Genomic DNA, 12,084 nt, shown 5'->3' with positions numbered 1-12,084 from the left:
CAAGGAGTTATCGCCTTAAAAAAAAATAGATATTTTGTTTTACAATTTTTTATTAATTTTTCAGTGTACAATATAACTGTACAATAGGAATTGGATCCAACGTAGATCTTTTGTCGTAACAATCCTCAGACTTAGTCGAACAGACCTGTAGTAAATAAAACAAAATATTTTTGAGTAATCTCGTAGGTAACTAGGCTTTATAGAATTACTATTCATCTGTATCCTCATTGAGTAAAATGTCTTCATAAGCTTTTTCAGTAGCTAATACATGCATGAATAATCATTGGTTCAAAATAACAATTTAGTATCCATCTGTTAATGAATATCAAAACTTACCGAAGCCCATGTCATCGTCAGATTCTTCTTCAGGTTCTTCTTTCTTCTTCTCCTCCTTAGCTGGGGCAGCGTCAGCGGCTGCAGGTGCAGCAGCAGCAGGAACTTTCATGGAAAAAGAATAATTTAATATTGTGCATTCTTTAAGGAGAATTAAAATATGACACTGAGAACGAGTTGTTGCTAACAAGAACCGAGGTTAAAATTTCTAGACAGTCAAACCCTGCAGGTTCTCGTTTACTTTATTATCCTCTTATATGCTGACCATACTAGCATTACAAGAAACTAATCTGGTGGATGAAAAGAGGATCATATTCAACGGAGTACCTCAAGTTAAATATAAATTGACTATGCTTACCACCAACAGCTGGAGCAGCTCCGACACCAGAGCCAATGTTGGAGATGAGCTCCTTAACGTTAACACCCTCCAAAGCCTTGGCGAAGAGACCGGGCCAGTAAGGCTCGACGTCCACGTTGGCTGCCTTCAGGATGGTCTGGATTTTTTCTCCCTGAAAGATAATAAATAGTAAATCAGAATGTTTCTGCACTCAAAGTACAAAAAGAAGTTCGAGTTTACTGAATTCTACTGAAATAAATTAGAATACACACAAAGCGTGATTTGGCGTCCTGTGACTCTAACCTATAAAACCACGCGATCAGTTCCAAGGAAAATAAAAATTCTTTATTAATTTTTTCCCTCGACATCCATTAGAGTCAGTGCAGATTCTTTTATCTTTACCAAAAAATATACGTCAAAAATGAAACATCAAACACGCAACGAGGTAATAAAAAAATACAGTCATTTGTTATGACGGGCAGAAGTATATAACACTTACGGTAACCGCAACATCGTCGTCGACGAGGATCAGGGCAGAGTAGACACAGGCTAGTTCGGCTTTAGTAGTCATGTTGCTTGATATTTCGTTTATAAAGAAAAACGATGGATCCTAAAGGAGGTGCAAGTCGCCGATTCGGCCTTAGCTCGCAAAGAGAACAAGCACGCGAGTTACTTGATCCACCGGAAAAGGTGAAAGAGGCAAAGAATCACCGGAAATCACATGAGCAAAACTCCAGCACGCATGTCGATCTGCGCATTCAGTTCCATTTACAACAATCCACGTAAGCTCATTCTGACTGGTCAATCCAAGAACAAAGAATGATTAATCTATTAACCAAATCAGTTTAATCAACATCCAACAGTAACCACCAGAAAGCCTCCCGCAACAAAGCAACAAACAATAGCATGAATAACCGCACTAAATACCAATAGGTATGCGCAATTCTCAAAACTAACCAAAGAAAAGATACAACCCCATTGGTGAATCACGAAAAAGCTACGTATCTATAGTAGTACGTTGTATACGAGCCTAAGGTTTAACGATCAAGGAAATTACATAACCTAAAAAAAACCATCATTGTCCCCAATATATCTCATGCAACTCCCGTAGAAAGATACGGCAGTAAAGAGGACGTATGGAAATCTTCAAAATCAAAGGATCGTGTATTAAAAAGAGAACTCGTATCGTCTACATAACTTAAAAGCAGAAGTCGATAGAATTCCGAGGAGAGAATAATCAGGGGAAGAGGCGACATCGCTAGTCGCTCCAGTGGAAGCGGATCGCACGATAATCGCGATTCGCTGAGCGGCGTGCGCGTAGATCGATCAGTGTCGTCGGTGTCTCTCGCGACGTTCCTTGTCGTGTTGCGTCTTGAGTTGCGCGTGGAAAAAAAAGAATTGAAACGCCAATTGAATTCTGAGGTCTCATTGTCGTCGAAGTAGAGGAGGACGGCGTTGGTGCGGATGCTAGGAAGTAGTGCAGGATACGCCAGGAGCAATATATGGATTGTGAGATAATACCTTGAGGTAGTGAGTGAGGCGTGAGTGGCAGAGAGTTGCGACAGTGGAGCCGGGAGGGAAACGTTACTCGGGTAGAAAATGCCGGTGGTCGATGTATCAGGAAGAAAGTGTTGATAGATGGGACATGTTTAACGGCTACAGGGTGAACATTGAGCACCGGTGCGATGTAGATTACGTCTGTGACGGTCCGGTTATTCCATGGTGAACGGATGAAGCAACGATTCGCACGGTCGCGTGGGCCTTGCTACGAGATGCCGCCAACGGGCTCGAGAGGAATGGCGCGCAAATGTTGCGTGCCAAATTGCCAGATCGACGTGCGAACTGTCCGCGGTAGGGGTATACCATTTCACAAGTTTCCGAAGGACACTATCCTTAGGAGCAAGTGGATTGCTTCTGGTGGTTTCGAACAAAACTTTAAACCCACGCCCGGACAATTTGTCTGCCATAGGCATTTCAAAAAGGCCGACTACGAGACCGCCAAAGGACAGAAGTTCGTATTGAGGAAAGGAGCGGTCCCGTCGGTTTTTGACGATTACGATAATCATCCAGGTAGTTTTAATAGTTCGCTTTGTGTAACCTTCAATTGAAGTTTGAGAGTGGATGGAGATATGTGCTATGGGACTTTTTGGGATTCTTGTAGTTTTGTTTTGTGTTGTTGTATTTGAGCTTTTTTTTTAGAGTGGGTGGATTATATTAGGGGGATTTTTGTTAATTGGGTCTTTTTTACGTTGCAGATCCTATGACAATGCCTGTAAAGTCTTCTTCTTATGCTCAGGAAGATTTGGATCTTATTAATTCTGAGATATCTAATTTGGATCATATTGACTCTACAACTTTGATGGATGCATATACACCCAAGTCTGATAGCTGCAGTGAGGCTTACAATTCCAGACCAGCTTCTGCGGCTGATACATTTAATCTGTTTGAATCATCGGAGGTGAATGATGGTGAACAAAAAGTAGAGAAGGCAGAGCTTCCTCTTAAGGACATTAAGGACAATGTTGTTGCAACTGAGAGTAAATTTAATCCTGCTACGAGGCAGCTGGGAGTCACTGAACTTGAAGATAAGGCAGAAAGTGCAGGGATCGATTTGAAAATCATCAAAGAAGAGCCAGAGCAAGTTGCTACAACTGAAGATAAAAAAAGTGTTGAGAATGGAGATTCTAAAGTGAAAGTGATGAGTCGTGGTGGCTTGAAATTTTTTCCTGGTGCTAAGTTAGAGGCTAAAGACTTCAATGAGAAATGGTAAATAGTTGGATTAATATCTGACAAATTTCGGAGCATGTGTCAATTTTGTTAAGTGACCATTTTCCTGTGTCTTCGCAGGTATTCTGCAAGAGTAGTGGAAACAGACTGGGTTGAGCGGGAAGTGTTGATACATTTCGACAAGTGGAGTTCTAGGTTTGATGAGTGGATACCTATGGACAGTTCCAGATTACGAGTACTTCAAATACAGCCAAGGTACTTAAAACAAAAGATTCTTTAACACCTTGTTAAGATAAAATAAAATCGATAAGAGTTAGGGCGATATTAATACAAATTGTATTGGGCCTCGTTTATTCATGCTGTTCATTTATTTTCTATTTATAAAGCGAGCCTACTTGGACGCTGCCATCTCCGTAAGTGGATATTACATTATTAGCAGGTAGAATAGTACTTTGTAGAGTTGCAGCTGGTTATTAATGCTCACTGTATTCAAAAAGGAGAATGCCTCTATAAACATCTTTTGATATATCTTATTTTTTGTACAACAATAGTCATATGGTATTTTGTTACTTTTACTTTCATCTATCGCACTAGTCTCACTCTTTGGTGTAGAGCAAAATTTCCTTTCGACGAGTAAGTTGCAAAGCATGATATTTCCTGTAGCATCCATATATACCCAGTAGATTCAGTTGCTACCGGATAGTTTCAGTCTCTCATTATTGATCAAATAAAGTAGTTGGTACAGCAACCAGATCCCATCCCCCAACAATTTTAAGTCATTGCCTAATTCTATCACTACCAGTACACAGTACTTCCAAGTAACAGTTGCTCCTAACAGTTAATAACTGTCAATCCATATCCTCCATCATTTCCAAACTTGTAGCTGATTCTCAAAAAGAAATCTAGCTGAATGAGTTCATCCCTGAATGTGCCCTCCATGTTAATACACCTAGAAAATCATCCCTTGGTCCTCAAGTTCCAAGTTGAAGTTCATCGTCCTGAAGTCAAATGTCTTACTTGGCTATGTCTAATGGTAATTAACGTCAACAATAAAATATCAGAGTGTCGTAAATCTCGTGGTGCCTTTTTTTTTTTAATTTTTGCTATAGTCTCAGTAGATATCAGATGAAAAATTAAAGCACAAATAGACAGTCGCCAGATACCAAGAGAAAGTTGCGGTAGTTCCTTGTGGAGTGAAGGAAAAATTGCTTGGAGCTCAGTTGCGACATACATTAGTGAAATAAATAGTGTTGGAATGGCGCGCGGTGTAACGAAGAACAATGTGTCTCGCAGGGAAACGAAGATGCGTGAATTTGTCGTCGGTGAGAAGATCCTGGCTACGTGGGCGGATGGCAGAAAGTATCCGGCCAGAGTGAACGCTGTGTTGGGGAACGGTGAGTTAGCTTAGCCTAGCCTTAACTGGGCTAAGGAACGCTCAAAGTGAGCACCTAGACTTTTGACGTTTTCTTTCTGAGGAATAACTAATCGTACAACCAGAGGTAATTTCAGATAGATACGACGTTCTGTTCGACGATGGATACACGAAGATCGTCAGGTCCTCGAAGATGACTAAAATCGCTACCACGTCCGAGAAGGTACGGATCAGTCGCGTTCATTCACCTGTAGAGGTTATGTTGTTACTTCTCTCTTGTATTAGCTTTGAGAATCGCTGCGTCGACAGCAGATACCTTGATTTCTGTCGTCGAGTACCTTATTAGAGATATTGTGATGATTTGTAGAATTTATATTGTTTTATTAAATTCATTTTCACTCTTTTGTTATTGTACTTTTTTGATACAAGATTTTTGTCATTCATGCTAACTGGGCAGGATGGAGAGAATATGGAGTTGCTTATGTGAAAGAGAAATTGTAATGAAATGCTGTTTGAGTTGTATATTATTCTGTTTTTTATTTATCAAATGTTTAGTATTTATGTAATGGATTAGAGAGTATTTCTTTTTTTAATGGTTCAGAAGTCGGTTGAGGGGGATTATATAGGGAGTAAGCAAGAGAGAAGAGACAAGAAGCGGAAGCATACTGTGATGGAGCTGTTTCATACGCATAGCAAGAAACGTCAGAAAGTTGAGGTAGAGCGTCCGATAAAGAAGGAAGAGAGTGTGCTCAGTGAGGACGATGGAAAGCTTGATCTGGGCGATTCGGTTCTTGGTACTTCGTATGACTCAGGATCAGAGGTTTTGCGTGGCTTTGAGAATACCAAACCTAAGATGAAGACGTTCACTAAGAAGAAGAGGAAGGAATTCATGAGGAACGAAACTGACAATGAAGAAGATGTTGGTCCTGAATGGATCGATGGTGAACCACAAGGCCTTGAGTCTTACATCGTAGATGGCAATGATGGTACGTAACACAATTTACTGCTCATAATTATTAAATCTTTAGCAAATCTGCATCCTCTTGCAAGATCTTTTTTTTCGAGCAGGTCCTCGTCGTTCCATCATCGTTCCCGATAAGAGGTTACCACCAGGATGGCAGAAGCATTTTACACAAAGGCGTACAGGCTCCTCAGCTGGCAAATGGGATGTTCTCTTCATACAGTGAGTATTCTAAAAGTACAATATCTATTTTTATATAAAGGAACACTGCATTAGGGTTTACTTGATTCCTCAGTAAAACAAGTGGCAAAAAGTTCCGGTCGCGAAACGATATCAGAGCCTTCATGGAGCAGCAAGGTCAGTTCGACTTTGACCCAGAGAAATTTGATTTTTGCATTCACCGTAAGAAAACCAGCAAGTTTAATGTGATGAGACTCAAGCCAGAGACACCTCCGGATGTTCCTAGGAAAATAAAAACTCTTCTGCCTAAAGCAAAGACTTCTACGCCAGAAAATACATCTTTTTTGTCATTGACCTCAGTGACCCTTCCGTCAGCTACACCATTGACCCCGGTCGACAGCGGCGGTAAGTTTTCATTTATATGTGATCTTCCTTTATATAGCATTACACTTTTTCCATTGTTATTTCAATGTTGCTCAGGAACAGTTTATTGTGAGTATCTTGACGACTCGCACTGTTAATAGAGTTTCTTAAGAATCGCTTGATAATCTGGATTCCTTTAACAGCCGTCTTCATAGGTGGGCTTCGCGTGGAAATGGAAGATAGCGCATACAAGTGTCCTAAGGAAGGATGCAACAAGAACTTCCGCAAAGAGAATCTCCTGCAGATGCACATAAAGCATTATCACCCAGAGTATTCCAAGTTCCTGGGCTCAACACCAAATGTCGCTGACCTGGCCTACGCCAGGACTATAGGAGAGTCCATCGAGGATATCATACCCAAGAAACCAAACAATTTCCTGGAGAAGATCAACAAATTCGAGAAGAAGAAGGCAGGCCATGAAAAACCTTTGACTCCGGTCGTAGAGTGTGAAACTCCTCGACCAGACAAGCCTACTACCGTTGTTAAGGAGGAGACGAAATTAGAAATCTCGTCGCCTACCTCCACCCAGAGTATCGACATGGATGAAGACAGCAAGAAACGTGAAAGTAATTGCGCCATGTCGCCAGGTACTCTCTTCGACATGAAAGTCAGGGAAGAGAAGGCTCAAGTGGGAATTAAAACTCTACTTCCTGTGAGGCCAGCATCCACTGCGGAACCTTTGAAACTTGACAGATCCAAATCTTTGGACGAGTCGACTCATTCTGACAAGGGGAAGGTACAAAAGAAACGACAGTTGTCCGAGTACAGTACTGAATTCCCTGGGAAATCTAAGAAGAAGCAAGGTAAATACCATCTTACTTTTATCATTTAATCTAGAGAGTGGTTTTATCTTTTACTTTCGTAATATCCTGTCGACGTAAAAGAGCTTTTACTCATGAGTGTCCCTTGTCATCCAAAGAAAAAGCTCCAATTTCAATTGGTTCTCCATAACTAACGTATCTTGTAAATATGTATATAGTTAGAAAAAGGCTCAGTGCCTAAAGTTTCATCATAAAAAATATCAAATACAATATATCTATAATCGCCTCCATTAGTTTCACGTTAAATTCAATAAATACATATTATACACTATCCCAGCACCCTCGGAGCATCCCCATACTGCATTTGAGATTATTTCTTAAGAGTAGTAGAAAGTGAGTTTTGTTTTGGCGGCAGACAAATTGCTTTTTGTTGCTATCAGGCATGCAGGAGCTTATGGATGATTATGGGGATTTAGATGACAGTGCTTTGGATGTTGAAGAACCTGCTACTCCAATGTACAGATTCAGTCGCAGAAAATCAGATCCAAAAAGCGACGAGAACAGCCAGAGCAGTAAGTCCCATATAGTTTAAATAGAATACACTACCCACTTTTTTTTGTTATCTTCTTCGTCTTGTCATTTAGTGAATGCCTATCGAATAAGTTGCAATAACTGGAAGTACATGTTAGGTTTTCTGTCTCTTAATTTCTCTTCGCAGTCTCCTCTCTCATCTGTTTAAGATTCCTCGACTTCAAGATTCCTCGTTCTTTATTACCGTCTATTTTATGTTATTATTTAGGTCAGCTAAACGATACTCGCCATGAGAAAGGCGATACCCCTAAGGGGGACGCTGCCAAAAGAGATAATATTAATGATGTCGAAGGTATATCTTTTATTTCCTTTTATTTCCATCCCTATTTATTTCACTAAAAATCATTATGCATATCAGATGTCACATTTTCCCTTAAACAGATCATCGTATCACATCAAGTCTCTAATGATCATATAACAGAATAAATACAATATCTTGGTTTTTTTTTGTTTGCTTTCGTTCAACCACGAATCCTTCTTCTGTTTCCTTCACTGTTATTTATTATTTTGTATTCATCTAATTCTCTGCACTGCTACGTGATTATAAAAAGGCATACAGTGCAAAGTCATTGCGTATTACCATTAGATTTGTCTTTCTCCATGCTTCATTAAAGTCATTACAAATAATTCTTGCAACGCAGTGGCACAGGAGCATACGCACCATCCCATTTGCAAGTTTGTGAATCTTTTTGTAATTTGGACCCTGTGTGCTCTTTCTGTTTTTGTAAATTAGAAGGCGAGGGTGTCATGATGATGATCAACGGGGAGATGGTGAAAGTTGAACAGCTACGTCGGGAGGAGATAATCAATTGCACCTGTGGATACATGGAGGAAGACGGTCTTATGATACAGTGCGATCTTTGTCTATGCTGGCAACACGGGCACTGCAACGGCATCGAGAGGGAAAAGGACGTGCCTGAGAAATACGTCTGTTACATATGCAGGCATCCTTACAGACAGCGGCCATCTTTAAAATATTTTCATGATCAGGATTGGATCAAGGAAGGAATACTACCAAGGTGATTGACGGCGAATGATCGTTCTTACAGAACCTCACGGAACGATCATCTCACGTTTACTTATATACTGTGTAACTCTTCCAGTTTACCGAATCGTTCGAAAAATCAAGCCGCCATTAACCAGAGGACCGCTATGTTGAAACGCTCGTACGATTTGGTAGGAGCTCTTTTGCAGATACAGCAAGTTCTCCACAGTCTGCGTGTCAAGATCAACGTGGCACAGTGAGTGTAACTTTAAACGGCAGATGTGACGTAACTTTATGAACAGATCTACAGGGTTTCATGTGCTGCGTTGCAGGAAAAAGGATCATCCAAAATTGTATCTGTGGGCTAAGAACTGGGAGAAGAGCGAGATACCAAAACCGGATACGGATCCGGTGCCTGTAATGGAGATCATAAAGACACCGTTGGATTCAATGGACACAGCTTCGGAAACGTCACACTCTCTGGAACCCAAGGTAGAGTTTAAGGAGACCGTCAAGGAGGATCCGGATAAGAAGTCTATTGCTTCGGATACGGAGCTCATGAAGATCCTTGAAGAAGACAGTACACACTCGGACGAGTCTAAGGTCATCAAGAAGGAAGATACTCAGACGGATGGACATATTCTATTGGATGCACTCACCAGGACAAGCAGTCCCGAGAAGAAGACGTCCGAGAATCTCACTGAAAATCCGGATACTCCAAGCGTGGATCTCCCGTCGACGTCTCAGAGTCCAATGGCAGTTTCCACGCCGGGAACTGAAAATCTTACACAGGAAACCAGTTCTCTCGCTCAACCTGAGACTGTTCCGCCTATGCAACCTTTTATTCCTGAACCGGAAGCTCCCATAGATCCAGCGGAATGTCGATTAAGATTATTGGAGCACATTGAACACTTTCAGAATCATATCGACTCTAGATTAACCACCATCGAGGCTCAAGTGTGCGGTGAGTAAAGATTAACAGGTGCAACTGCATAATATCGTGGCCTGCAGCCAGTTTTTAATCTACGTATATTCTTCTGCCTCATTGCAGCACTGGAAGCCATGGATCCGGATGATCCGACATCCAGTGTGGATGTTCTACCCAGGACCAAGCAAACTGTACAAATGTTACTCAGGGACTTGAATACTGTACGAAAATTAGCTGCACTCTGCTGAGGGCTTAGCTCGTTTCTAGTTAAAAAAAAATCTGTCTTATGTAAAATAATCCTTTGACATAGAGATTTATTATTTATTTATTACGCCACCTTACTAGTTCTCTCTGTTTTCACATGTAAATATGAACAGTACTGTGCTTTTGCTACCACAAGGAAGCCTTAACTTTACTCACTGGTTGAATTATGTATTCAGTATGCTGATTATATTCTTTTGAACATCCTAATGCTATTATATTACGACGCACTGTGTATTCAGTACTTGTTATTTGTTATAAAAAAAAAAACATTACAATCATATTGCGCATATGTAAAATATAATTAATTATAAACTATGTTAAGTAGTTACTCCTTTATTATATATTACATGCGTCATTAATATACCTTTGCTAAGTTCCCATTGAAGTTTAAACTTTGTCCTCGAAGAGGCAAAAAAATCACAGAAAACCATTCGATGGACCATCCAGAGAACATATTATCCATCAGTAATAAGACAAGTCAGTACTCACTCCTAAAAATTTTCAGCGATCCCACTTACAAGAAGCAATATTAACTGAAATGAAAATTTTGAAGAAAGAAAAAAGTAAAAATGTTCCCACTGCAGTGCATAAACGCAGCCCATCAGTATCCCATGCGGCCATATTGTACATTAATCTGGATTGACGTCACTGCAGACGCCTGCACAGGCAAACTAGAATAAACTAGGTATAAAGGAGAGAATAAAAAAAGATATTCAGACATTATTACTCGCAAGATGGGCCAATCGAGCAAGAACCAGTACGACATAGGAAGGTAACGTTGTGGTCATGTAGGTGGCTGTTGAAAAATAAATAAACGGGAAATATATAGCTGGCAGCAACGAAGTGGCAGTGCTACAGTCGGCTACGATGTATAGTCGTGTGTATTCGAGCCCGCAGTGAAAGGAAGGAGTAAAGTTAATCTGTAGTGGGAGAAAGAGTGAGAGAGAGAGAGACACGGAGAAATAGCGTGTGCACGAAAGAGAGAAGTAGAGACAGAAGAAGGAGACACAGAGCGCACTGGCATCGCTGCTGAGGTGTGGACTCGGTTCAGCATAGGTTCTGCTGTTAGCTGCATCCGTTATGACGGCACGACGATAGTTGACGAGATACGCGCGGCCAGTGTTTAGTGTTCGTTTGGTGCGCGTACATAATAGAAGATCTGGTTAGAGTCATCGTGAACCCTGGTCCAGTGTTCAGTTAGAAACCCTAGAAAAATTCGTCCGTGCGATGAAGCTTCCTCACGGTCCACGTTTTTGACTCGGAGGAGGTCGGTTCAGTCTGTTTTTTCCTTTTTTTATTTATCCATCCTCGGGCGCCGCATCATCGCCAAGCTTCCTCGTCTGGCAATAAGTCTCCGGTTGTCGGTTGTTCGTGGATTTTCGTGTGACGGTACCATGTGCGGTCGCGCGTGTTTCTCATCCACTGGAATAACCTGCGTTGTTAATTCCCGTTGAAGTTCCTTGGCTATCTCTAAGGCGGCTTCGTGCGACGACAGTCGGCACGGGATTCTCCCAGCAACGTCTTCTTCTCGAGGAGACACGAGATTATCGAAGAGGTTTTTTTTTTATCGGCAAGGGTGTTCCCGTGTTGTGTGTAATATATATATATATATATATTATAAAGCATTTTCTGTGGCTCTTTCGAAAGAGAGTGTGTAGTCTGAGAGAGAGAGAGTGCTAGTGGAGTATCAAGATGGCGCATAATTTGGCACCGAGCGTCAACTGTTCCCTCGACGACATCGACCTGAACGCCCTCAAGGTGAATATCAGTATTCTCATGGTATATTTAAATAGTGAATCAAAAACGCTATCCGTGATATTAATTTCACTTGGACTTGTAACTTCTTTTTCTTTACTACGAACTTTATCTCCGTTCTGCTTCCTAATTCCTTCGGGTTTAACCTTCGCGAGATCGTTGGACTCGCTTTACTCGTTAGGAGGGGGCCCACCCTGAGGGTTCCGATGCATTTCTTAACGCGTTAATACGATCTTAGATACTTGTATTATTGTCCTCGTGCCATGCCTAGAGGATGCTTCAGACATCCTCTTGGATGCAGCTCGTCGATGACACTCCTTACCTTCTTTATTTATTTTTACTGAGTGACAACGACGCACCCGGTGTATACAGTAGTGTTTACACTACACGGCTTCCTCTGTCTCTGGAGTAACAGCTGGTTTATTCCAAGGAACTCGAATTTGCTATTCATACACATCCTACTCTCG

The 12,084-nt window shown here is 41.2% G+C and overlaps 3 protein-coding genes across 35 annotated transcripts in view; 2 read left to right on the top strand and 1 right to left on the bottom strand.

The window, feature by feature from the left end:
- Positions 1-32: 32 nt before the first annotated feature.
- On the bottom strand, positions 33-1,378 carry LOC107271927 (60S acidic ribosomal protein P1). Its single transcript, XM_015748529.2, has 4 exons — positions 1,170-1,378; positions 692-842; positions 337-438; positions 33-145 (listed from the first exon to the last, which is right to left on the bottom strand). Exons 1-4 carry the CDS (start codon positions 1,239-1,241, stop codon positions 132-134), a joined length of 339 nt encoding a protein of 112 aa, XP_015604015.1. The 5' UTR covers positions 1,242-1,378; the 3' UTR covers positions 33-131.
- An 89-nt stretch (positions 1,379-1,467) lies between these two features.
- LOC107271922 (PHD finger protein 20) lies at positions 1,468-10,177 on the top strand. 13 transcript variants are annotated; one of them, XM_025089190.1, is made up of 17 exons: positions 1,468-1,603; positions 2,926-3,436; positions 3,518-3,652; positions 3,784-3,810; positions 4,691-4,791; positions 4,895-4,992; positions 5,371-5,755; positions 5,838-5,952; positions 6,026-6,315; positions 6,391-6,402; positions 6,477-7,136; positions 7,535-7,666; positions 7,894-7,977; positions 8,419-8,704; positions 8,789-8,926; positions 9,003-9,634; positions 9,722-10,177. In XM_025089190.1, exons 2-17 carry the CDS (start codon positions 2,931-2,933, stop codon positions 9,844-9,846), a joined length of 3,726 nt encoding a protein of 1,241 aa, XP_024944958.1. In that variant the 5' UTR covers positions 1,468-1,603; positions 2,926-2,930; the 3' UTR covers positions 9,847-10,177. The 13 variants fall into 13 exon arrangements, with proteins under 13 accessions (XP_024944958.1, XP_024944957.1, XP_015603983.1 ...); XM_015748497.2 differs by lacking the exon at positions 1,468-1,603 and adding an exon at positions 1,642-2,740 and having other exon boundaries at positions 5,374-5,755; XM_025089186.1 differs by lacking the exon at positions 1,468-1,603 and adding an exon at positions 1,642-2,740 and having other exon boundaries at positions 6,489-7,136.
- A 131-nt stretch (positions 10,178-10,308) lies between these two features.
- Positions 10,309-12,084, top strand: part of LOC107271923 (serine/threonine-protein kinase mig-15) — a 37,832-nt gene continuing 36,056 nt past the window's right edge. For 15 of the 21 annotated variants that reach the window (XM_015748523.2, XM_015748513.2, XM_015748509.2 and 12 more), the window contains exon 1: positions 10,309-11,620. In XM_015748523.2, coding sequence (XP_015604009.1) covers positions 11,555-11,620 — 66 coding nt within the window. In that variant the 5' untranslated portion in view covers positions 10,309-11,554. The remainder of the gene's footprint in view (positions 11,621-12,084) is intronic. The other 6 variants (XM_025089198.1, XM_025089194.1, XM_025089195.1 and 3 more) reach the window with 4 other exon arrangements.

This window comes from Cephus cinctus, unplaced genomic scaffold (assembly GCF_000341935.2).
Source record: "Cephus cinctus unplaced genomic scaffold, Ccin1 Ccin1_scaffold1062, whole genome shotgun sequence".
Taxonomy (NCBI): domain Eukaryota; kingdom Metazoa; phylum Arthropoda; class Insecta; order Hymenoptera; family Cephidae; genus Cephus; species Cephus cinctus.
Note: the sequence above shows the minus strand (reverse complement) of the source record. Positions and strands in the feature narration are given on the sequence as shown.